Source organism: Pinus tabuliformis, chromosome 1_2 (assembly GCF_031772625.1).
Source record: "Pinus tabuliformis cultivar Carrire ecotype Pingquan chromosome 1_2, CPIR1, whole genome shotgun sequence".
Lineage (NCBI taxonomy): Eukaryota > Viridiplantae > Streptophyta > Pinopsida > Pinales > Pinaceae > Pinus > Pinus tabuliformis.
In genome coordinates, this window is record NC_142298.1 from 1150698731 (window position 1) to 1150726086 (window position 27356).

General features: G+C 38.9%; 1 protein-coding gene across 1 annotated transcript in view; it reads left to right on the forward strand.

The window, feature by feature from the left end:
• The first annotated feature begins 17054 nt into the window (after positions 1–17054).
• The window catches only part of LOC149210284 (cytochrome b-c1 complex subunit 6-1, mitochondrial-like), a 147755-nt gene continuing 137453 nt past the window's right edge, over positions 17055–27356 (forward strand). Inside the window, exon 1 of the mRNA XM_089396673.1 lies at positions 17055–17102. Within this exon, the coding sequence (XP_089252799.1) occupies positions 17101–17102 (2 nt within the window). The 5' untranslated portion in view covers positions 17055–17100. The remainder of the gene's footprint in view (positions 17103–27356) is intronic.

Sequence of the window (27356 nt, forward strand, 5' to 3'; positions counted from 1 at the left end):
AATGAAATTTTTGGCTCCAAAAGTGACAAGTCAGCTTCCCTTCATGTCAATTCTGCCCTAGCCAAGAGACGTCCTTTATCCCTAGACAAACCACTATATAAAGGCAACTCGAGTTCCTTATTTGGGAAATTTGTATTCCTCTCACAAGACAGTTTTTGGTCAAGTAAGCAAAGGATAAGAAGGACAAAGAAGGACGAAGAAGAAGGTCGAATTTTCTCTCTCCTCTCTCTCTCTCTCTCTATCAAGTCGTACGTGTAAAGGAATCTCTCTCTGTGATTCACGGTTTTTGGGGAAACTATTGCATTGGGCCGAAATTTTCTGGGTTACTGGGGCAACTATTACAGCACTGAAATTTTGAGCAATTGGCAACTGTAGGAGGGGCCGAAATTCTAGAAGTGCAGGATCAAAAGCAAAGTGCAGGATCAGTTTGGGTGGCTTGACTTGGAGGAGAAAACTAGGTTTGACAATGGGTCTAAGTGTGTCTCTTATTGAACAAGAAGAATTTCTTTATTGAAAAGGTTGTTGAGTTTCTCCCCATAGTGGGTTTTCCCAGGGTAAATCTTGTCTCTCTCTAAAAGATCTACATCAAAAGTAATTATCAAAATTTCAAAAATATTGTGTTAACCCTAATTGCACTAGAAAATCAACATGGAATTGGAGCTATGGTGATGGAAGGAAGGTACATTGAGATGACTTTTGCAGAAACCCTAGAGAGAGGATTTTATTAAAGTCCTTCATTGGCATTTATGGTTTCCTCCAAGAAACCTAAAAACAAGCTAGAGGAAGCATCAAACTTCAGAGCTTGGAAAGTCAAAATAGATCTTATTCTTGCCAAAACAAAGTGTTGGATATTGTGACAGGAAAGACTACTGAAATGATCGATGTAGTCGAAAAAGAGAAGTCCAAGGAAAATGATATTACTACCATGAGTTTAATAGTGGACTCTATTAGAGATGAACGCATCCCTTACATTGCAAAGCACGAAACCTCCAAGAAGATGTATGATGCCCTAATAAATCTCTACATTATCAAGAATGTTGGTTAGTTAAGTTTGAAGAATGAGCTCTTAAATACGATAATGGCTAATGACGAAGTTGTGGCGTCATACTTCATGAGGATTTCACAAATAAGAGATCAAATTTCAGCCATTGGAGAAACTATCTATGGTCAAGAACTTGTGACTACAGCACCCAATGGTCTCCCTAGATCATGGGATGCATTTGAAGTAGGCATAAGCAATTGGAAATAAGCTCTTTTATTTGAGAAATTATGGACATCATGTGCTCAAGCAGAAGCAAGGTCGATGTCAAGATGAAGAAGTTCAAGCCCTTGCAACTCGCTTCAAGAACAAGGGAAAGAAGAAGTTTGGACCTCAACATAAGAAGTGATCTTCTTCCTCTAAGAAGAAAGACTTATAAAAAGTGCAATGATATGGTTGTCAAGAATATGGACATTTCAAGAGAGATTGTCTTAGTATGGCTAACAAGAAAAGAAAAGGCAAACAACATGCCTCCGCAACAGAAGTTGAAGAAGATGAAAAGTCGAAGAAGCCCAAAGGTGAAAAATATTTCTTCTATTATTTTGCTTTGACAGATTCCTTTGTAGTTGATGATGATGTGGCTGGTAGATAGTGAAGGATCAAGACACATGACTGGAGAGCCTGGGAATCTTTCACATGATAGAAATGAAGTTGTCGCAAAGGGTTGAATTGGGAGGAAATAATAACTATGCAGTCAAAGGAGTTGGAAAGACAACCATAGAGCTGGAATTTGGTAATAACGTTCATCTTAGTAATGTCCTTTATGTACCAGGTTTGAAAAAGAATCTTGTCTCTATTTCTTGTTTAGAAGATAAACGATATAGAGTTGCTTTTGTGGATGGAAAAGTACTTGTGTGGTAAAAGGGCTCTAGTATAGATGATGCTAGGGTTATTGATATTTGTGATGGAAGACTATATAAAATTGTGAGTCAACCAGATCAAGCACTAGTACATGATGAAATAAATCCAAGTGAGTTATGACACCAAAGGTATGGACATCTTCATTTTATAGCATTGCTTGAATTAAGTGAAATAGTGTCAGGGGTTCTTGAAGTACAAATCAGGAATGTTGGTGTATGCAAAGGTTGTACTCTTGGGAAGAACACCAAGAAATCGTTTCCAAACAATGACAATATATCTAAGGAAGCTTTGGATTTGATTCATTTCGATGTATGTTGTTTGATGCCTATAAAATCACTTGGTGGTTTGTTGTACTATGTGACATACATTGATGACTTTTCCCATAAGACATGGATATATCTCTTGAAGACAAAATACAAGGTATTCAACAAGTTCTGTGAATTCAAAGCTGAAGTGGAAAGTTTGGAAAGTAAAAAGGTCAAGATTTTGAGATTTAACAATGGAGGACAACACTCCTCAAAAGACCTTGTTTCCTTTTCCAAACAAGTTGGGATTAAGAGGGAGCTAATTGTTCCTTATAATCCACAACAAAATGGTGTAGTAGAATGAAAGAATAGATTCATTGAAGAAATTGTAAAGGCCATGATGCATGATTTGGACTTATCGTTGTTCTTATGGGGTGAAGCGTCACAGACAACTGTGTACATTCAGAATCAAAGTCCTCATAGAGTTCTGGAAGGTATGACTCTGTTGAAGCCCCATAATTCCGTTGCAACAACATGGGGGATAACCACCCAGTCCGGACCTTAAAAGAAGCTCCTTTTTCATTTGGTATGATGGCTCTGACTAGGGATAATGGGATTAGTTTTCCAACAAGAATTGATATGATGATGATGTTGGGTTGATATAAAATATAATGGGAAATGATTTAACTAAAAATGATCTAATTAAATAACAAACACATGCATCTATCTATTTTAACCTATATCTTAATATGTAACCGGGAATAACTCAAATCATGCAATCTACAAAGATTTCTTAAAGCAAAAGGTAATAAAGATCATTCAATTGCTATAAGAAAAGAAATCGTTAATGCTGATTATTTTGACTAAATAGTTAAGAAAAATAATTGTAGAAAATATATCGCATATATTAATTGCTCATGTATTCAATAAGGAATTACAACTGAAAAATTTATACAAAAGTGCTTTTAATTTCAAACTATAACTCAGATTTCATACATAAAACAATATAAGAAAGATTACTACTAATTCATGAACAAAACACAATCATAAAGATAAAAGTATTAGATATGAAAGGTCCTACTCATGAGATCAACAATATTGATCCGCTTCTTTTCAATTAAATATACTCTAGGAGTACAAAAATGCAAATTCAGTAGAGTATGCTTCAATTTCTAAGAAAAATAGATCTTGTTCCAATTATCTTATCAAAACCATCATAAAAGTACAAAAGTGCAATCCTTTGCAAAGTGTTTTTGATAAAATTCTAGGCCTCTCTCTAAATGCATGAGAAGGGTTTAAATAATACAAAGTATGTATCAAAAAACATATAATTACATAAAAAGTTGAGGAGGTTTCAAACAACCTTCCTCAGAATAAGTAAAATAAAACTAAAATAAAAAATAAAATGATGACAAGCTTCTTCAAATTGAATGGTCATATTCAGCCATTCGGTCCTTGAGTTTGTAGATGTCTATCATTGGCTTCACTTGGGGTGGCTTGCCAATTCTAGATCTCAATTGTCCCGTGAATACAACATCAGCGAGAGGTGGCACCATCTTTTGAGCAAAATTGGTTAAACAATGTACAGTCATCCAATCACTGTGTGGTTTTACCAAAAACTGCCAGCAGGTTTCCCAGTCAAGCTTAATTAGTTGTTTGATTGCCTCTGCATTCTTTTTTACAGTCTCTTTCCACTGTTTTTCTAATTGTTTGATGTCTGGGAGAGCTTTTGCCCTACATTCTTTGATAAGATTGGTAGTGTGAAGGTTTTCGTTCACCACCCCAATTATATTGTTAGTTGTACAAACTACTCTTGTTGTTGCTCTTTCTGCTTGCTTTAACTATATGTCCCAATCTGCGAATAATATGTCTTTGTGGGACTCCTTGATCTTTGGCAGATCGACTTTTCTTCCTTCTTCAGATTCCTACCAATAAATAAAATCTAAAATCCTCTTATTGATTTCTTCATATTCTAATTTTTGATCAACCATTTGATTGGTTAATTTATCACTTGTTTCACAATAGGGATTGATCAATGAGATTCTTTGGCAGAACATCTTGTTGTGATATCAGATAATTTAATTCAAGTGCCTCTTTAATGAATTCATCTGTTTGAGGGTTATCTTTGAATTTATCCATTATACCCTGCATTAGGTGAATCTATGAGTTCTTCTCTGCAATGTTTGTTTGATGTTGTACTCTCATTTTCTCAAAATACTGTTGAAGTTGTGCCATCTGCATTTCCGCTAGCCTATTGGTGCTTTGTCTTTCTTGCTCAAGTTGTTGTTCCAATAGCTGAACTCTTTCTTCTTCTTTTTTAAGCAAAATTCGAACTTTTGTTTCCTTATCAACTGTTGCAGTTGCATAGGCGCTTGCAAATTGTGATAGCTTTGTAAGATTTTATGATGGATCAATGGGGGTGTCTTTCCATACTACCTCCATTGATTCACTTCCAAGAGTTGTTGTTGTTGATACATACAATTTTCTTTTCTTCCTTTGCCTTTTTACTACAGCCTTATGTGTTGAATTGTATAATATGTCTAGTGGTAGTATTTCCTCAATTTTGAAAACAATTTCTGAAGTTGGATGTGTGGGGATGACTTTAGTGTCTTGAGTAGTTATAACTTCTTGTATTGTTGTTTCTGAATTTATAACTTGTTGAGTGTGTTGTGGAGTCTGGAATCCAGAAGTTCCTTCAAGACTGGTCTCTGTTTGGAGCTGTTTATTAAATTTCTCCCATTCATGTTCCAGATTGATGACTTTGATCTTTTCTGTTTGAACCTGTGAAGAGCCAATCTCTGTGTTCCTTAGTAGAGGCCTTTTTAACCATTTCTTCAACTTTTTTCTCTGTGTCCATCTCAGGGTCTTCCTCGAGGCTTCCTTCCTTATTCTCAGATTGGTTTTCAGAGTCTTTTGAACCTTCAACTGACTTCTCTTTAGATTCTTCATTATAATTGTGCTTGGAACTTTCTTCTAGGTTTATGGAGGGAGTAGGTTATCTTACTTGTTCAATTTGTAATAGGTTCAAATGGACCTTTGTTAGCCTTCTATTTTTGTAGAGGTGGAAGTGGTTGAGGTCTGTTGGGTCTAGTTTTATTGATGCTAAATGTAAAACCTGTGAAAATGTCTTAGCTTGCTCAAAGAGATCATCAAACTCATCATCTTCATGAATAAATTGTCTGATTTTGACCATAATATTGAAGTTTTTGGCGACCTTATTAGGGTCATACTGTCTATCTGGAACAGTGGTCAAATTTAGGGACGTGATGTTCTTTATCTCTTTTACTGCGTGCCCATAATCATGTGTGAAAGCACCACATTGCACTAGGAAGGTAATTTCCTGAATAATAAGGAAACAGATCCATTGCAGACTCAAGGCCACCTGGACTAGATAACTCACGCCACTAAAATTTTCGATGGGATCAAAATTTCCCAAATCAGAAGGAAATTTAATAGTCTCACCATCCTTATTGCATGTGGTATCAGAGAATAGGGGAAGCATGTTTGAATCCTCAGTCGAAGTAGCCAATGCAGTCTTTTTTCCTTTTTTATCCATTCTTCCGAGCATTGTTTCCTTTGGAGATTCACTGAAATTTGGGCAAATGGAGAAAACAGGATAAAAACGCAGAGCGGCAAATACAAGCGAAAACACAATTGCATAGTAGATTATGAAAGAATCATAAGGATGGAGCTTTTATTTCAAACGTGGATAGAAAGATATCTATCTTCTCAAGTCGTTAAAAAAGTAAATGCAATTAAACCTCATTAACTATGCATTAAGGCCTACGTGTGATTTCCTTCATGACTCATCAAAATATCGCATCACAAGTTTCAAAATGATATTTCAAATTGGTTTGTGTTATGCGTGATACCGATCATGCGATTGCGATGACTTGCAATATCACAAATCATAAATCGAGAGTATACCAATTTAAAGTTGCTTTGTTATTTTGCGATTTGCGATGAGCGGCATACTTTTTACTTTATCGAGCGCATTTTCTTAAACAAATGATTATTCCATTGAAACGATGCGATAATTTGGACTTTATTTAAATTATAACAATTTTTATTGTTTCATCAAGTCTAGACCTCATCGGATTTCGCAGTTTTTTTATGGTTTGCATGTTTGTGCCCTTTGTAAAAGTTGCGATGCAATTGCGATGAATACTTTATTATATAAGGAATATCTTAAGCCTTAAGTTTTATAAAAATTTCAATGTTGTGTTTTTTAAGGGGTTCTTTTATCGCATCTTGTAGATTCTAATTGATGACTAATCCTTGTTACTTCGGATCATGCGATGCAGCAATGAAACGAGAATGCCTAGTCATAAAGGGACTTGGCCTGATATCTTAGGTTTATTTAAGGTTTTATTCCGAAAGATTTCAAAAGGGAAGCTTTTATTTGCTAAGTTTTTTTGAAAAATAAATAAATTAAAGAGTCCCCATTTATTAATACAAATCTTAACTATTTATATAACTAAATGTGGGGTTGTTGAATAGTACAACAATTGGTGATTCACTGGAAAAACTAGTTACCTCTGATAATTTTGAAATTTCTAAAACTTTCAAAATAAAGATAGTTCAAGAAATAAGAATTATATGAAATTTAAGATAAGTAACATTTCTTTGAATAAAAAAACAAACTCACCTAATTACAATTCATTTGATATCCTCTTCAAAATGAAAATTCCTTTGTCTATATTAGTCTTTACTTAGTTTAAAGATAAAGTAAGGGGCTTTTGCATATCAGCTTTTAGATGTACTCATTTGTCACAGATAGATCTTATGTTGCCAGCAGGCATCCATAGCCTCGACAAGGTTTCTTTTTAACCATCAATGATTCAGTGTCCCATCCAAATAAGAGTGCAGTTTTTAGAGATAAATTCAAAATCATATACTTATTCTCCTCTTTTTTCTTTTTTTTAAACAATTTATATTTTTTTGCAAAATTTTTCTTTTTATTACTTAAAAGTCATTGTCTTGGTTTGGTGGCCAAATAGTGACAATGCCATTCACTAGTTGTAATTCAACTGAACAAGTTGGCTCGTGATGAGACCCCTTGTCTTTTGATTAAAATAATCTCAAGCCATTACCCTGTTTTGGTATGCAGTATTGGTAATGTCAGTCTATTATTTCCCTATGAACATGGTAAGCAGGCTCTTGATGAGACCTCTTATCTTTTAAGTTTCAACATATTTTAGAATTACACTCTAAAAAGAGAAAAGTTTACTGGATGGGGAGAATCATTGACTCCTTAAGAGTTCTGGATGACATTTATAGAGTTGATGATGCTTATCTACGAAGATTTTTTGCTTTGTTAAAGATAATTTTCTTGACTGATAGTAGAACAAAAGTTTCTTTATAAAGTTGGAGGTTTCTCAAAGAATAAATAATTTTGGTGGAAACAAACAAATTTCAGAGAGATAGAACCTAGTTAATTTTCAAATGTTATAATTATTTCCTTAGCAATCTATACTTATAAAAGCGAAAAATCAAAATATTTCAAGAGATTTTTTATTGTAAGGCCAATAGTTATACTATTTAACTTTTATTTTCCTAGAAAAATTAAAGGCGATGATGTACAGGGGATAGAAGAGGTTATCTCCTATGAAAAATATTTCTTCAAAATCTGCCCATTCACAAGTAGAGAATCTCTCTTACCTGATAAATCTTGCAATAGAAACATTGATGGGTCAATTTATTTTGTAATCTAAAATGGTCCAAGCCACATTCTTTGGAATTTGGTATGCTTACCTTTTTTCTCGTGTGCTTTATCCCACTTCAATACAAGGTCTCCAAGTTGAAATGATTTTGGACTTACAGAATTTGCATCAAAGGAAGATTTAACTAATTGTTGATGATGGGCATGTACGATTTTAGCTTTCTCTCTTTCTTCTTCGAGTTTGAGGATTTGTGATTGCCTTAATTGTAAAGAAGAAATATGATTTTATTCAATAAATTAAACTAGGGCTAGAGAGGGAATAGCTATATTTGTAGGAAGAACAATGTCTTTTTCATAAACCAGATTAAATGGAGAAGTGCCTATTAAGGCCTTTTGTGTTATTCGATCCGCCCATAGAGCAATTGTTAAAGATTTATGCCAGTTTATTTAGCTCTGATCAATAGTTCATTTAATGATCCTAATGAGGTTTTTGTTGGTTGATTTGGCTAAACCATTTCCCTGAGGATAATAGTTAGAAAAATACTTGAGTTTGAAACCTCTTTTGAGAGAAAATTATGTCATAATGTTGCCTGCGAAATAAGAGGCAATGTCAAACATCAAGGCAGTTGGTAGGCCAAATCTGGTAATGATAAATTGATCAATGAATTCAATGATGTTCACAGAATTGACTACCTTTAGTGGAATTGCTTCCACTCATTTAGTAAAGTAATCAGTTGTTGTAAGGATGTATCTATGTTGCTTTGAAGACTGAGGAACAATCTCACCTATTTTGTCCAGTCCCCATTGCTCAAATGGTTGTTCAATGTTGACCAGTTGTAATGGCAATGCAGGTTTCCTTTGTCTTCCAGCAGCAGTTTGACAAGTTTTACACTTCCTTACATATTCGTGTGTGTCCTTGAACAAGGTTGGTCAGTAATAACTAGCATGCAATATTTTATGTTCTATTGTGTCTCCTCCAAAATGTCCACCAGCTAGTCCATCATGGAGTCCTTGCAAAACCTTTTCTGTCTCAGATTTTTCAAGGCACCTTTGTAAAACAGAATCATAATTCTTTCTACAAAACATCATTGGCGATTTCATATTGTTGTGCTTTCAATCTCAAAGCCCTTTTTCTTTCGTAACTGAGTTGCATAGGGGCATATCCATTTTTTAAATAAAAGATGAGATCAACATATTGAGATTCAATATTGTTGAGGCTTACCTCAGATATTTGTATATCATCACCTGAATCGTCTTCTGCTGGTAAGTTGGATGCTTCAACTAACATTCTTCAAAAACCTTGACCTCTAACAATTTTAGCAGGTCTAATTTCGACATCATATTCTTGCAGTGCAATTACCTAGTTGGACATTTTTTTTCCTACTTCCCTTTGCACCAGTAATTTCCTTACTGCTGGGAATGGAACTATGATTTTGGTGTGAGTTTTAAGGAGAAATGGTCTGAAATGCTTTATTGACTTAAAAACAAAAAAGGTCTGTTTTTCCACAGCATAGTAATTTAACTTGGCACCTTATAGATTTGAACTAAAAAACGAAATTGGTGCTTCAAACTTTTGATCGTTGAGTTGTGTCAAAACAACAACATATGATGTTTCTTATGCAAATGTATATAAAATAAAATGATTGGAAAATTGGGTTGTTGTTAGGGAGGGAGCGTTGATAATAGCTTGTTTGACTAGATCAAATGCTTCTCTTTCATTGTGATTCCACTTGAAAATTGAATTTTTCTTAATCATAGACTGTAAAGGTAAAATTATCTGTGAAAAGTCAAGGACAAATCTTTTTACAACATTTATTATTATTATTTTTTTAACTGAAATGGGTATGATTTATTTATTTGAAGAAAAGATTGGACTTATGCCATGGCAGCCATCATTACATTGCTTCTGTTTCTGTTTCTTGTGCTATTACAATATGTTGGTTCCTCATGGATTACAGGGATGGAATGAGCTTTCGTCATTTATGAGGAGTTGTCCTTTCCCAAGAGTGCAGCGTTTGTTCGCCATCAGATCTGCTTCATTGTTCAAGCTTCTGAGGATATGGAGGAATTTGTAGGAGTTGAAGTCAAGCAGGACTCTCTTTAATCTGTTCAGAGATTTTTTGAGACTTGCATTGTTGAACAATTTGCCCGTGTTTAAATTTTTTATTAAGATCTCTGAGTCTCCAAAAGCTTGGAATTCTTTGTCACCTCTATCTCTGGCTATTTGAAAAGCTTTGAGGAGGCCTTGGATCTCTGCTTGATTTTTGGTTTTCTGTCCGATGCCCCAACAAAAGCTATCCCTTCTTGATTTGTCCGAGGCATAGATGACCCCTCCAGCTCCTGTTGTCCCAGGATTGCCTTTGGAGGCTCCATCGAAGAAAATCGTGGTTATTTTTTGTTTTCGACACCATTCTTGGATGGTGGCTTCGGAGTCTCTTTTGCGCCATTCCGGATTCACTACATGAGGAGCTGATAACTGCTTCCGAGGGTAGGGGGAGAGGGGGCCCAGACACCTCTCTTCTTCAAGGAGAAGCAAAGAGTCATCTGAAAAATATTGTTGTTGGGCTGCTTCAAGGAGGAGGGATTTGGCCTTTACCGCTACCGAGAAAGGAGCTTGCAACTTTTCATTGAATATCAAGTCATTCCGGGTTAGCCAGATCTGCCAGCATACAAATTTGGGGATAGCGTTCCAGACTTTTCTCCAAAAAGACTTGATGGGGATTTTGTTGGGATAACATTGATTCCATGAGTCAAATAGATCAGCAACAGAGTTAAAAGGGGGGACTGTGATTTGTAGCTCATGAAGTATGAGTCCCCATACTTCTTTGGAAAACTTCCATTCCATGAAGAGGTGCTTGGTTGTTTCTAAGCTGCTTCTACACAGCTCACATCTATCCTGCCCAACAATGCTTTTTTTCATCAGGTTGTCTCCAGTTAACAGCTTGTTGTGGACCAGTGTCCAAAAGAAGAAGTTTACTTTGGGAAGAGCTAGCGGTTCCCAAACTTTCTTCCAAAAATCTGGTGGTTTACTGCAATTCCTGATTGGCTGGAGGGCGTTATAAGCTGCTGTTGTTGTGTAGCTTCCAGATTGCCCCCATCCCCAGCTATCCTTCATTTTTCTGTTCACTGGGGCCGCTTCCTCCAACAATTCTTCAAGGGCGCACTTCTGCTGGTTTAGCCGTTCTGGAACTCCAAAAAAGTCCCAACCTTGCCAATCGTCGTGACAATCCCAATTAGACAAATCATAAACGTTGTTTATCCCTACGCGTTCCAACCAGTTTTTAGCTCTGCGATTTCATCAATTTCCACGAGGGGGTCTCGATCCATTATTCTATCATGCCATAGATTTGTGTGTTTGTCGCTCCCTGGAATCCTGTACGCCTTACCTATGAAGAAATTCAGACTTTTACTGCATAATTTCCAAACCTAGGTGTTGTTGTTTGTTTGAGCTGCCCGTAGACTTTTGAGCGGCACCTTGTGGGCGTATTTTGATTTCAACATATCGTAGACAGGATGCTTGGGGTCTTTGAATAGCTTCCACATAATTTTGCCTCCCAACGCCAGGTTGACTAATGCAGGATCACAAATTTGAAGTCCTCCTTCAGAAATTGGACGCTTGACCACGTCCCATTTCACTAAGTGGAATTTATTTTGATTTCCTTTCCCCCCCTGCCAGAGGAAGTCACGGAGGATTTTGAATATTTGATCCATCACACTTTTTGGGGCGAGTAGGAAGGCTGCTTGATAAATTGGGAGCACATATAACACAGTCTTGATCAGGATGAATTTTCCTCCTTTTGTGAGCCAATATCCTCCCCAGACTGTATTTTTTGTTTTAATTTTGCTGATAATTTCGGACCACAGCGACCTCTTATTGAAGCCATTTGTGATGGGGAGGCCAAGGTATTTTATCTTCTCCCATTGGGCATGTCCGTTAAAGCCAAGCAGGTTAGAGATACTTGTGAGCTCTTGCTGCCCAATGTTCCAACCATAGACTTCACTTTTTTTTTCATTGATAGAGGCTCATGAAACCCTGCAACAGCATTTGAGAACAAAGTCAAAGGATTTGGCTATTCTAACAGAGGCACCTCCCAGGAGGAGAGAGTCATCCGCAAAGAGTGTGTGGTTCTGAGCTGGAGAGGTAATGGAGGGTTTGAGGCCAGGAAGGGAGCCTGAAACTTTTTCAGCTGATAGCTTTCTACTGAGGGAGTCTGCCATTAGGATGTACAAGAAGGGAGAGAGTGGGCATCCTTCCCTGAGTCCTCTCTGGGCTTGGAAAAAAGAGGTAGGACGACCGTTTACAAGAGGGGAAATCCAGGGGTTGTGAGTGTAGGCAGTGATGAGATTGAAAAAATGGGGGGAGAAGCCAAAGGAATGGAGGACTTTGTAAAGGAAGGAGCAGTTGACTCGGTCAAAGGCATTGGCCATGTCAAGTTTTATCATCATACCTTTTTCTTTTCGCTATTTTCTTGAGTGAATTATCTCCTACACTTGGATGACATTATCCAGGATGTGCCTGCCTTCTACAAAGCCACCTTGATTGATGGAGATCAGCCTGTTGAACAGTGGCTTGATCCTGTTAGCTAGAAGCTTTGCCAGAATTTTATAGGAGGCGTTACAAAGCGATATTGGCCTGAATCTGGCGAATGTTTCAGGGTTGGTTTCTTTAGGAATGAGGGCGAGGTAGGTGGAATTAGTTCCTCCTCCTACCTTGGCTTTTTCCATGAATCATTTTATCATCTTTAAAAGATTCACTTTGATGATGTCCCAGCAAGTCTTATAAAAGTGTATGGTGAATCCATCAAGCCCAGGGGCCTTTTCCGGATCCATAGACCAAATGACTTTACTAATTTCTTCTTCAGTGATGGGGTTAATGAGAGCGGAATTGTCTTCAGGGCTGACCAGGAGAGGAATGTTGGAGAGGAGATCAACAGTTTCCTCCTCATTGGCTTGATTACCTGCGGTGTAGAGATGTCTGAAATGTCTTTCAGCTGCCTCTTTTATCTGGCTGAACCCTTTGCAGATCTGCCCCTCTGTTGTTGTTATTTCAGAGATATGGTTTCTGGAGAGTCTTGCTCGATATTGGCGGTGGAAGAAGGAGGTGTTCCGGTCGCCAGCCTTCAGCCACAGACTTCAAGATTTGATTCTCCAGTACTCTTCCTCCATCCGGAAAGATCGAAATGTTGAACATTGAATTTTTACTTCTTTGTCAAGCAACATTGGAGTGATATCTCTGCTTTCCATTTCAACTTGCAGAGCCTCTAAAGACTGAACAGTTTATTTTCTTTGGCTAGTTGGATTTGGGGCAGGTTTCTTTATCCATTCCTTCAGGGCTTGCTTTGTGGCTTTGAGATTTTGTTCCCACACATAACTAGAGGACCCTGTGACGAATTTGGCCCATGTTGTTTTCACTATATCTATGAAACCTTCCCTTTCTGTCCAAAGAGGGCTGAAATGAAAGGGGATTGGACCTAGGTCTTCTTCATCTTCCAGAATGAGATGGATTGGTTTATGATCTGAGGTCAATTTGGGTAGGATTTTGGTGATAATTATCTTCTTGTTCATCATCAAAGCACCTTGGACTAAGAATCGGTCTAGACGAGCAGAAATATGATCCTCACCCACTCTGTTGTTGGACCATGTGTAAAGCCCTTTGACCGGAGTGAAATCGAGAAGATCCCACTGTTGAATGAGGTCTTCCACCATGGGGAGCATGGGGTCTCTGCTGTTAGTTCCTCCCCTTTTTTCTTTGGATTTTAAAACGATGTTTAGATCCCCAACAAGAATGATATTGCTAGGGGAATGCTGCTCAAGGAATTCAATAAGGGAGTTCCAACAGTCTCTCTTTTCAAAATACAGGACAGGTACATAAAGATTGAAAAGGGAGATGGTTAACTTACTTGTACAATGCATTAGTTCCGTGAAGATCCAGTGCTGGGTCTCATGATATTTGTTCAGCTGGAAGAGATCTTTTGTCCAAAGAGTTGCGAGCCCTCCGGATGAGCCTCTTGAGCTGACTGCTCTTCTTGTGCTTTTCTTCCATTTCTTCTTGCTGATGTCTAGGAGGGCTTTCCCCTCTGTCTTAGTCTCTTGGAGCATTAGAATGTCTGAGGGTTCTATTTTGAGAAGATCCTTGACTGCTTTTGCTTTTGAGGGGTTACCCAGACCTCTATAGTTCCAAGAGACGAGGCGCATTATTTACCAGGGGTGGGGTGGGAGCCTCCCTTAGGGGGGTTGTTCCTGGAGTTTCTCCTGATAGACATCTCTATTGTGGGCTGGCTTCCTTGGGTTTTGAACCTTTCCACCTCCTCTTCCCTTGCTTCTCTGCGGGATTTCCTGCCAACTTTTCTTGTGGGTTGCTCGTAGGTTTCCTCCTCCGAGGAGTCGGAGCTATCAGCTAGTTTTTTCCTTGCTACATCTACATATGAGGGGTTGGAAGGGTTTCCTTGGGAGGCTTCTAGATGAGCCATTTCTTCATCTTCTTTGTTAGTGATACGAGGATCAGTCTGATCCAAATTTTCCAGGGCTATTGTGGCTGGCTTGCTCTGACTGTTTTCTTTGCCATTTGAGTTCTTTTCTTGGGTGGATTTGGAGCTGCTTGGTGTCTCTTTCGGAGTGCCTTTCTCGTTGCCTTTTTTTTATTGGTGGTTTTTTGTATTTGGGTCCATTGCTCGCCATTCAGTTTGTCTAGCTGTTCTTCCGCCTTTTTCTTGCAATGTTTGGCGAAGTGCCCGTAGCCATGGCAGTGTCTGCATTTAAATGGCAGTTGTTCATAATCCAACTCTTGGACATGCGTCCATCCTACGACTGTAAGTTTTATGGCTTCCGGCAAACCCTCCTCCAGGTCAACTTCGACACAGATGCGTGCACATGAATATTGATCTTTTCTTACAGCCTGATCTATGTATTTTCCTAAGCCGTTGTTGATGATCTGAAGATACTTCTGATTCCAGCAGTGATGTTTAATCAGTTGTTGCAGTAGTTGATTCGAGTGGGATTCTCGAATTTTCACAGTGCTCATGTGATATTAATGTGGAGGGTTATTTGCAAGGCCAATTTTTGTTTCCCTTTCTCCTAGACGTATTGTCTCTACATCACATGCTTATATTCTCCATTCAATGTACCATGCACTCCCTCTCAATTCTGGGACGATATTTCCTATATTCAGCTTGCAATATACAGTTGGGTGAGGATGCATGGTATCATTCTTGAAGGTTGAGCCATTGTCTACTTCTATGGGCAACGCATCTCTGTGGGAAGGTGCTAGAATGTTCTCTGTCTATATATATATTTATGTCGACAACCATCTTACACCAAGTTTCCCTTTCCTTTGTGCATTGTACTCTTGCCCTATTCTTGTCCTATGTATAATGTTTGCTATGTTATTGATACATATTTTTGGAATTGTTTATACTGAAGAAATGGATTTTTAATGGCTATGCCTTTAGTATTTCAGTCATGAACATTACGTTGGGTTATATTTTTTCCTAGAATGAAATGTGTATCAGTGAAGAATACTATTCCAAATTTAGTGTGTTATTTTGACTGCTAGGTTGAAGCATGGTATAGAATATTTGTGCCATTATTTTGATATGTCCAAACATTAAATATAAACCACACCTACAACAACTTATCTACAACATGTTTGACAAAATTCCAAATTGAAGGAACACACTAAACTCAAAGCATTTAGAGGTAATTTTAGAAAATTCAAAGGGGGAATATTACAACAAAATAGGAAGGTCAACTTCTCGGTGGCATAACTTTTGCATAATGACTCCATTTGAGGTCTTTCTTGTGTCATTGGAAAGGCATCTAAGAGTAGAACAACTCCAAGGAAGTTAACACAAGTGAGAGTTTTTGGACCCCCAAAAACTTCATTAAATGCCTCAAATTGCCTCCATAATGTTTTAAACTCCAATTCACGAAACTAGGACTCATCAGTAAAAATGATCCTGTGTACTAACTCTTCCCATGTTCCCACTCCGAAAGCATTAATATGGATGTAAAATACTATAATGATCAAATCTGGATCAATTGGTCCTTATTCAAAAATTAGTTATACTTAAAGCATTGCCTTGATAAGCCATTGCTAGCAAATAAAACCCAGCTAACCTACCTGTTGGATGGTCCATAAGGGGATAAACTTCCACTCCTACCATATGCCATAGACATCCTTTTTAGGCATATGTCTTATGACCAATGGCAAATCTAGTTGTAGCCAACTAACCAAACAATTTAATCTCATATCACCAGAAGGAAAAAATGACGATTTTAACCCTTAAGGAAAAAATAGTGATTTTAGCCCCTTTGAGTATCCTCAAGAGAATCAATATCCTTATCCAATCGTTAATGAAACTACTAGATAAAAAGTCATATGATATCAAAAACTAACTTAAATTAACTCGATATAAAATCAAGGCCTATAATACCATTTACAATTTTACCTCTTATCTAAAAATATTTTTCGCAACTATATATATCACCTTACTATGGATGTCAAGGCATCCTCTAGCTTGTATCCTTGTATAATTTCTTTACACCTAACTCTCAACTTTATTTCATTTACTATCTCACTTACCTTATATAATTCTTTTAAAACATATAACAAACACCTTCTTTTTTTTTGTTGATAAGTGGGTGAATCCTGAAAATCACTCTTACCCTGTGGCTGAGAGGCCACGACTCAGGGGCATCTAAGCCGTCAAAGTCACCCGGGGATCGCATCCGGCCTGAGCCGCACCAGCGGAAACCATGCTGGATTTTTTGGTATCGGCAAGACTAGAACCGGTGACCTTTGCATACGGAGCGCCTTAACAGTGCGCTCCTTCACCCACTGTTCTATATCTCTTTGATCATATAACAAACACCTTACATAAACTAGGTAAATAAATAAATTTTAATAATCAATTTTACTTCCCCTTTAAAATATATAAATGTGTGAAAATATTCTCATGTTTTCATACAATAACTTTTGAACTTATGAAATATCGCCTTTCCCGCCTCCGAGGATCCAACAAATCTATCAAATATTGAAAACCTAAAATGAAGCCATTCTTCAAACTTTCCCAAGGTTGTCATCGTTGAAACACACAAATATATTAAACCAAAACATGCGTGGTTTAACGAAGATCGATTTAAAAACTTATTTAAAAAAGACCGACCGACGAAGGGGAATTGAAAAACCTAGTAACTCCAGTTTAGTCTCATTCAACACTTAAAAACGCAGAGCGAGCTGAGATTTGTAGAGGGAGCACTCCGTGTAGCCGGGAGCGCATTCATCAGCTGTCAACATGTAATTACAGAGATATTGAATTCTCTGGGTTTGGTTGTTTGCATTCTGTATTAAACCATCCATATGTACAACCAATTGATACCGTGGATAATTCGTAATGGGTATATTTGATTTATCGCTAAGACGCAGATGATTGGCTCAGGTTTTGTAAATTTGATTTGAGAAAAATTAGAGATTATACAGCTCACACATAAACACAGAATTCTGAAACTTATAACTTTAGAACTTGGAACTTATAACTTTAGCACTTCTGAACACTTGCTTCATTCACTGATTAAACAGGTATATATATGGGACAAAGAAAGTTCTGGAGATTGATTGGGGCGGTGGCTTCTTCAGGAAGCTTGCCCATTGTCAACAAATTCTAGAAACTACATTTAATACATCTGCTGAATTCTAGATGGTGGGTAGTTGGAATTAGCTCCTTCCAACACTCCCCCTTAATTCCAACTATATAACAAATATACTATAACACAATAAACAAGACACTATACTCTTAATCACGATGACCTAAACTTTAACTTGCCTGCTGGTCTAAGTCTCAGCTAGGCTTACAATAAAACATTTCATTTTTGTCTTCTTGCGAAAGGGTCCATGCTTATGCATTAGCTGGTACAGTTTCATCTTCACCTTTCTGGGTTTCCTTATGAAATTCCTTTGCTCCTTGCTTATGTACTTAACGTCAACAACCTCTTCTGGATTGGGATGCAATGCAAGATCCCGAACAAGGTAATCTAATTCATGTTCTCCCCACTTTCCATGAGGAACCAGCAAAGGAGCCACCAAAATGCAGTCATCTTTGAACATGAGCGGCCTCTGAACATCATCCATGGTAGTATCAGTAGCAGTCATCTTGAAAGCAGATCCAATAAAACTTCTAACAATTGGGTTATGAGAGAAGCAAGTTTTACTCTGAGTGATTTCTTCAACGACATGATCCTCAACAACATGAGTGATTTCTTCAACAACATGATCCTCAACAACATGAGTGATTTCTTGAACAACATGATCCTCAACAACATGAGTGATTTCTTCAACAACATGACATTGTTTGTCCAAGAACTCACAAATACTGCCAAACCCAAATGGGTTCCTGAGAAAATGATCATCGAAAGGATCATTGTCAAAAAAGTCTAAAAAGATAGACATATCAGCTAGGCTTAAATTTTCCTTAAACTCTGGCCAGCTTTGACTCTAGAGTAGCACCAGGCTAGGCTCTGCCTCTCACTTTCCGGATGCGCACCACACTCAGCACACTACATATGTCGCCAAGGACTTGATATGAGACTCTACTCGAACCCACAACCAGACTAGAAAGCAACTGCCACCAGCCGAGTTTACGCTAGCAGAATAGTTCTAGAGAATCTAAAAAATAAAAATAAAGTATCACGATTCCTTACTCATCATATTACTCTCAGCAACCACTCACACAGGCCGCAATAACGCGCTCATCACAACAACGATCAGACAATCAAGAAGAAAATCATAATTCAGACCCACACAACCTATAATGCAAACATCAAAGCATAAGACAGTCCTTCGCCGGAGCACACAGCTCTTCTCCTTGTGCATAGCGCCTATCTGGTCATTGCTTGCACCATAAATTTCCAAAACACTCGGCTGCAAGCACAAAACAACCTTAGACACTTCAGGGAGTCTGACTATACTTCCACAGCTTCACAATGCTCGCAGGTGGCACACAATCCACCACTCTTCACACATATCGTTTCCTGAGACCTTCACAGGTGTCTCCACTCCTCGGCACTCGCTCTCCTCCACCTCACTTGCCGAAACACACAGCGGAAATCCTTGGCTCTCCTTGGCGCTCTTCCTTGAAATTCCTCGGCTTCGAGGCTCCTTCACGCTCGAATGGATTTCTGCGGCTTCCACTCTACAAATACTTTCCACGGGCTGCAATCTTCCTTGACAGTGTTGCACTTTTACTTAATGGCAGCACAACAACGTTACTTAGCACTCAGTCACACAACAATCACACGCTCAATATCCACCACAAGCAACAGGTTCAAGAGATCATATACACAGTGCTCTATGACACACTACGCACCCACACTGTTGCTTGATTCTAGACTCAAATGGTTGAGTTCACAGGGCATTCATAGCACTCAGTGCCGCAGAAGACTCAAACTCAGAACTCAACAACAACTTAGAACTTAACACAGAAAACTCAAAACAACAATAAGGCTCAAAACCTTTCCTCCACCGAGCTTATGTGACCTCACAACTTACCTGAGCTCTATCTTCTGGACAACGCTGGACCGCACACATAGTGCCACAAGGCGACCTCTCAACAACCCTTCACAACAGCCCAGCAACACAAGACTCAACGCTTACTCAACACACAACACATTCGATGAACCTTTCACAATAACGACCACGCAGGTCTCACTCAGGCTTCACACATCTTCACTCTTTACACTTCTCAGGACTACAACTTCTACACTAGTGAGCCCTTGTGCCTTCACTCGAGTGAGCCCATGCTTACGGCTCTTTACCAACGCTCACACTCCCGCAGCACTCAAACAGTGACACTCCTCCCAGCGGCACTCAGAGCTCTCGACATCTCCAGCAGCACTCACAGCACTCAGTGGTACTCAGCGCTCCAGGCTCATCGCACCACAGCTCGTTCTACGAGTGGGCAGTCACTGTCACACGCACGACTCTCACCCCACAGCAACAGACAAAACACTCAAAACAACCCACACTCCTGAGGTCCGATACCAACTTAGAGAGTGCAGAACTACATAGATGCGCACACAAACAACTCAGAACTACAGAGATGCGAACACAAACAACTTAGACTCAGAACTCAACCTCACATGCTCTGATACCAAATTAGAGATTATACAGCTCACATATAAACACAGAATTCTGAAACTTATAACTTTAGAACTTGGAACTTATAACTTTAGAACTTTTGAACACTTGCTTCATTCACTGATTAAACAGGTATATATACAGGACAGAGAAAGTTCTAGAGATTGATTGGGGTGGTGGCTTCTTCAGGAAGCTTGCCCATTGTCAACAAATTCTAGAAACTACATTTAATACATCTGCTGAATTCTAGATGGTGGGTAGTCGGAATTAGCTCCTTCCAACGAGAAATGGGTTCTGTATATGTGAATTGAATGGTTTTGGTTTTTGTATTTGGTAGTACATATATAATCCAGCAGGGTTCTGTATATGTGAATTGAATGGTTTTGGTTTTTGTATTTCGTAGTACATATATAATCCAGCAGTTTAGTAGACGAGAAGGCTATGTAAACATTAGTTGAATATATTTTATGGAAGGATTTCTCTGACATTAGATTGCGGTTCCATTCGTTGGAGAGGATTGGGAGGAAGCGGGGCAGGGATGGGGTTAGGGGGGTGTTTGTGGGATCAAAGAATTAACTAGAGATATCTAGCATATAGGAACAGAAATGCTTTTACTTTTTTTTTTTTAAATACATCACAAGTTCCAATGTGCATGTTTGTTTAGTTTAAAAAACTCAGGCTACATTAGCAGTCATTACCAGCACTAGCAAGAGGATATTGAATGCCTCGTTAAGGATATATCCATTACCATATTCGAATCCAATCCAAATGTCAAGAAATTTAATACTGCCAGGTGCATAGATAACCATAATCATTGAATTCAAAATAGTATAAAAATCATTCTGCTGCCAGATCGGTCCAGAGGCCAGAGGATAATCTTTCTCATTGTTTGGCAGCTCTCTTTCCCTGAATTGCAGGCTTGGGTTCATGTCCATTAAATTCCCATACGTCAGTCTCCTGTTCTGGAGGCTTCTTTGCGTCCGTGATTTGCCAATGCTATCACACGAAATTTATCAATTGCTGGATTGGGAGGAGGGCTGAGAGGCCAGCTGTGTTACTATTTGTGGTGCTACCTCATGGCCTGACCTGCCGGGAGACCTGGAGACTCTACAGGGGAATCCATCTCACTAATCTATGGAGCTATATATGTTTTAATGTTCTCGTCTATTGAAATTGCGACAGTTTCTATAATTGCAGAAAAATGCTGAAATGTTAGAACTTCTCATTAATGAGTCTAAGGGCATTCATAACAAGAGGGACAGAGGAGAGGAGATTTTAGAGTTGTAGAAACTATTTCAAGATACCAAACATGATGTATCTGACTGTTTATTATTTCCCATTTTATTATCACACGAACGCCCACACAGTGCGCTCCACATAGTAGGAGTAAGCTGAAGAAACAAGCATATTCATTTTGCCGGTCGCAACCATTCAACCATTATTTCCCATTTTGTTATCACACGAACACCCACACAGTGCGCTCCACAAAATAGGAGTAAGATGAAGAAACAAGTATATTCATTTTGCTGGTCGCAACCATTCAACCATTATGTTAGTAGGAGGGCCACTCTCTCTACAAAGACCCTGTTAAAATTGGCAACTAGGGCCAAATTCCATGTGGGTCACCTTATTTATAGTAGCTGATATTTTTTTTAGATTCTTCTTGTGGAGAGGTGTAGGATTGATCTAAAGATCATTCGATTCCGACAAGTATTTATGGAGAAGGTCGGCGAACAGCTAAATGTGTGGCACACATGCCCAACAAATCATATAAGTACAAGTGAAGTTGATTCATTATCAACTCATCTCTCTCCTCATCTTATTGGGAAAGCAAAAGAGTAACTTATCTCACATGTGTAAGAAGAAGGACGAATTAGGGCAACGTTGACTGAATTAGGGCAGCATTGACTAATTTAGGGCAACGTTGATTTTTTAGGCATTGTTGACTTTTCTAGGGTTGTGTTGACCAAGTGTTGGGCTGTTTTATGGAATGTTGACCAAGGGCTGACCTGCGCTGACTTTTTGGGGGATGCGTTGACCAGTGTTGACCTGAAAGTTGACTGGTTAGCGCTGACCACAAATTGCTAAACTTTGACTGCTGTTTAATTGAATATTGTGGACTGTTTTGGGTTGCTAAAGATAATCGTTGAAGACTGAGTTCTCCAAGTTGACTAAAGGTCAATTCGACGTTGTTTTGACCAAGTTTGACTTTGTTGATTTAGGGTTTGTTGCTGCCGTTATAAAATTACAGATTTTTTATTTGTACTATTTCTCTCTTCTGATCTATTGAAGATTAAAGAAGAATTGATCAAAGGGTTTCCCCGCATTGGGGTTTGTCCCTGGCTAGCCGCCACATCTTGTGTCTCTTGTCTTGGCTTGTTTTTTGTCGATCGTTCAATGTTCTATTTGCACTTTACTTTATGTTTATGTGATTGCTAAACTGTGGCTAATAAAAGGATTTGAAGTAAGCAGCTATAAGCATAGAACATACCATAATTTAACATGGTATCAGAGCTGAGGTGAAGACAAAGCCCAAGCAAGAGCAAGAGCAAGAGCAATCACCGAAGGTTGTTGAAGCAATTTTAAAGAAGTCATGGGCTCCTCAACACACTTCTCCGCCAAAGACAAACTTCGTGAGAAGTCTGACTATCACGGATGGAAGATGTCTCTCGACCTAACATTGGAAGAGCATGAAGTTTTGGACCATGTGAGAGACAATATTGTTGCGCCTCCATTAAATGCATCCGCTACTGCTAGAAGCAAGTGGACCAAGGGAGAAGTCAAAGCAAGGAAGATCATCCAGGACTCTATCAACAAGCGCCTGGTGGCCTATGTTTCCGAGTTAACCACCTCCAAGGAAATCTACGATAGACCGGTGAGTTTATTTAAAGTTAATGATGCAAATCAAGTTTTGTTCCTTAGAAATAAGCTGAAGGAAATTAAGAAGGGCAAAGATGAGAGTATGCAAGCATATTTCTTTGTTGAAATTTCTAAGTTTACTTAGTTAGAAACCCTCCATGCACTTTATTTGATTTATTTCTACCTACTTGTTATTTTCCTTAACAAGTTATTTACAATGTAAACATTGAAAATAAATACTAGTGCATGCTCAACATATTACAAATCAACAACTAAAAGAAATAGAAACAAACACACCATATGACACCATTATTTTTGAACTAATGTCCGGAAAAACCTAATGTGGGAAAACTGGTGCAGCGATCTGAGGGTTTTCTTATTAAGCAATATTAGAATACAATCTCGGTGCTGAAACTGGCCTACCCAACAAAGAATTTCCTTGGCAGTAATACCTCTCAGTTTCTGACAAATCAACTGGCTGAAACCCCGAATAATCCTTCCTGTAGCTACTCAGCACCAATCTGCCCAAAAACCCTAGCGTCTACCCAATCTGGACTGCGTCAACCTCTTCTAGCCCAGTGTTGGCCCTGTGTCAGCTCTCTGACCTTCTGCGTCAGCTACACTGGCCTCTCTAGTGCTTTGCACAACATTTAGTTGCCTCTGCGTAGCCCTGCATGAGCATTGGTTGCTCTTGCGTCACTCTCTCTGGCTACTCTGCTGCTTTCTCGGCACTATCTTTGCCCCTCTCTCTTTGTACTCAATGCCTCCCAACACTATTTCTTCCTTTCTCTCTCTCCCTGTACTCAATGCCCCTCAGCTGCTCTCCGATCACTGATTCTATCTCTCTTAGCAAACCCCACTCTAGATAATAGAATGATTGATCACTCTGGTGTATTTTCCAAGTGACCCTCAAGCCTTCTCTTATACTTTTCTTATTGACATCTCAACGGCTGAGATTAAGTTCCTTTTCAATGGATAAGATTAGATTTGGCTTGATCCATGTCTTTTGGACCATTCTAACACAGATTCATATTAATACACAATAATATTTTATTTTCCCTAAGTTTAGACTTAGGGGCTGCATTAAAAATATTAATTATTTTAATATTTCCTTATCTGTTTAGAATCTGCCCAAACTCTTTCTGGGTATTAGAGATCTCATATGCCCCAACCTCTCCACCAAATTTCATGGCTAAAGCACATCTGATGCTACCCCAAATCAACACTCCCTCTTAGAGAGGACTGTGCTCTAACAATACTCGTCACTGAGTATTACTCTGATCATCCAGCATCGGTACCTGTGTTGATGCTAGGCCTTCCTGCCCAACATCTTCTGCACTGCTGCATCCTGTACTGTTGCCCATGGTTCTGCCACTGCGACTACTGCATCTGTACGACAACTCTCTCTGCATCCATGCTGTTATTGGTCCTTTTCTCCTAGCACTACATCCGCACTGCACCTCCTCTCATCATGTTACCCACTACTACATTGCAACTCAATTACTGAGAAGTAAGTAACTGATCTCCCAATCTGAACTCCCTGTTGGGCTAGAGACACCCACCGATGCTGAAGCTCCCTCTACCTCTGACAAGTGCTCCCTCTCTGACCTCTACGCTGCTGCAACAACTCCTTGCACCTCGCACTGTTGCACACCTCTTTGTGTCGTCCTACAATGGTGCAACACTATTGTGCCTTTCGCACTGTTGCAGCCTACTAGCCTCGCTCTGTCTCGAGACTCTTACACTGTAGCTCTCTCTACCGCTCCATCCGCATCCGTCTCTACCCACATCAACCAGTCCTGCTACTCCTCATCGGGGCTCCCGTAGCAAGGTCTAATCCAAGAGGCTGGGTACCTCGAGGATTCTGCCCCTCATCGACTATAGTCCGCCTAACTACAACTTGATGTCTCCCCACTTCCTCTCAAGTGGTGCGTGTGCACTCATGGCACAGTCATTGTCTGTCTTCACTCCTCTGCCCGTGTTGGCGCTGCCTTAGTCTTGGAAAACTCTCTCTTACTCTTCTTCCTTGGACACTAGGTTGCATAATGACCCAACTCCCCACAGTAGAAGCACTTGATTTTGGAGAGATCTTTCTTCTTCCGCTTCTCTTGGAGCTTGTAAAAGAATTTGTGCCATAATCCCAGAGAGCCTAGTTGAGTTGACTAGAGCTCAATGAGACGTAGCTCAAGAGGTTTGGGTGAACTCCATATTATATAGTTATCTTATGTGTTTGTTGGTTTGCTGCTTTATTTATTGTTATGTGTGTTTAAATATCATCATAAACAACATAACTTAAAGCACTTAACAGTAAAAAACAAACACAAGCATACACCTATTTTCAAGCACTTTTTAATTCCGCAATTGATTAATCATAAGGTCTTGGAAATATTTAAGCTTTGAAAGTGGAAAAGGTTCTTATAAGCTGACAAAAAACCTTTAGTGCCCCATTTTCAAATCAACCGTCAAGTAGCTTTTGCCTCTGTAAAATATCTGAGCCTATCTTGAATTTTCCCATTTGATGTTTTCCTTTTGTTAGTTGTTGGGATAAACATAAAAGGATCCTTCACATCTAGAGGTATTTAGATTGGGCAATCTTTGAGGGGTTTCCATGATACGTCCCAAATTGGAGATTCAAAACTACCTATTCTAGTGTCCAATAGTCTTTGACTTTTAGCTAGTCTTTTGTTCAATGCTTTCCAGAGTATTCCCTATGTTCAGAGGTTTCCAGTGTTCGCTAGGTTCAGAGTTCTGTTGAGGGGGGTCCTTCCCATGTGTCTTTTAAAAATCAGCCAGCAACCCGTCATTAATTTCCAACCTCCGATATTGCTCCACATGTCACCTGCTGTTTAGGATTTCTTTCCCAAACCCTGATCTCTTAGGCCTATCTCTCCCTCGGAAGAAATCCCTGCAAGGATTTGCTGTTGAGATATTTCCATCCCAATATTGTGCATCAGAGGGCTTTAGGGTCATTTAAGAGAGATTCATAAAATGTAGCTTAACACCTAAGTCACATGACACGAGGACACAAGACATGGAGGACACGTAAATACGAGTATTCAATACGAAAAGCAACGACCTGGAAACAGGACACAAGGGACACGTTTTATATATATTTAATAAATCTATATCTATATATATATATATATATAGTTTTTTATCAATATTAAATTGCAAGCTACAACTTATCTAATCATTAATCACATTAAAATATAATTACTTCAAATTTCATAGTTCACTTTTAAAAAATAAATAGAATCAGAATTTACTATTGCATTGATAGTTGGTGACCAGGGTGGGCTGTTTCCTAGACAATAGGAGCCCTGACCTCGTGGGGACATGGAGTATTAAGTTGGGATGTATTTTTTCTGGAAAAAGATTAGAGGTATGGCTGTGATATTTTAGAGGAAAGCAGTAACTAGAAAGGCAACTCCTAAAACACTGAACGGGCCACGGTGCAGCGGTGCCATTAACTGTATGGTCTACGGGCCATAGTTTACCTGAACGTCGAACTGGGAACCTATAACACGCTGCAGCCTGCTAAGTGCCAAAGTTTTCAAACATCACATGCTGCGAGCCTGCTACCAAACTCCACAGTGGACACGATGAATATACATAGACAACGGTTTGCCTGAACGTTGCCAAACCTCACACACGCTGCGACCAATCCACGAGTCCACGGAAATGACTCAGCTCCACACAACGGCTCCGCAGGACGAATATACAGCGACAGAGAGTGACGACGAAGGAAAACGGCGGAGGAAAATAGGAAAAGAACCCGGAAAAAAATAAATGCGTTGGCTTTAAACTAGTGATTTCATGTGGTACGTATTCAACCAAAGGAAAAACGTTACGACAACGTTTTCTATAAACTGAAACACGACTAAAATGCTCAAGTACGTTTTACGTTTTGGAGGACACTACAAAAAAATGTTTTGAACACTTTTTAGGGCCGTGTCGCACGTTAAATACGGGACACGAGACATTGGAGGACCTGTCCTGTGACTTAGCTTGATAGCACTAAAAGCTCTGTCAATGATGTCTCTTAAGGTCTTCTCCACCAGCCCATAGCTGCACTTTTTTAAATATGCCTGTAGATCAATGTTATTGGAAGGAAAATCAGATTCATTTAGACTTTATGATCCTTCAATTACAAAATATTCTTGTATTTGGCAGGCATGTGTGAAAAGGGTTGAAGAAGATGAAACTGGGCATAAGCATTGTACCGGACACTGGACAGTACTTCGACTATTAGTTCTGTGTTGACAAACGTGTAAGCAGTTTTCGTGTAAGAATACACTTCTATTTACGATGTATCTGTAATCTTACTGAATTCAGTTCTGTCATGGTGCCTTGTAAAATGCAGGCTGCACACAAAGTATTCGAGAAATTAAAATGATGAGGCATGAAAGTGGATTGAAAATTATGGAGATGCTTGGGCAATTTTGGAGATTTTCTTTTTCCAGAAATTTATCATATTTTTCATTGAAAATATTCATTTTTGTGCTTTCAATTGCTGAGGTTATCATTTAGAATTGAAGATTATTTTGGAAGTAATGGAAG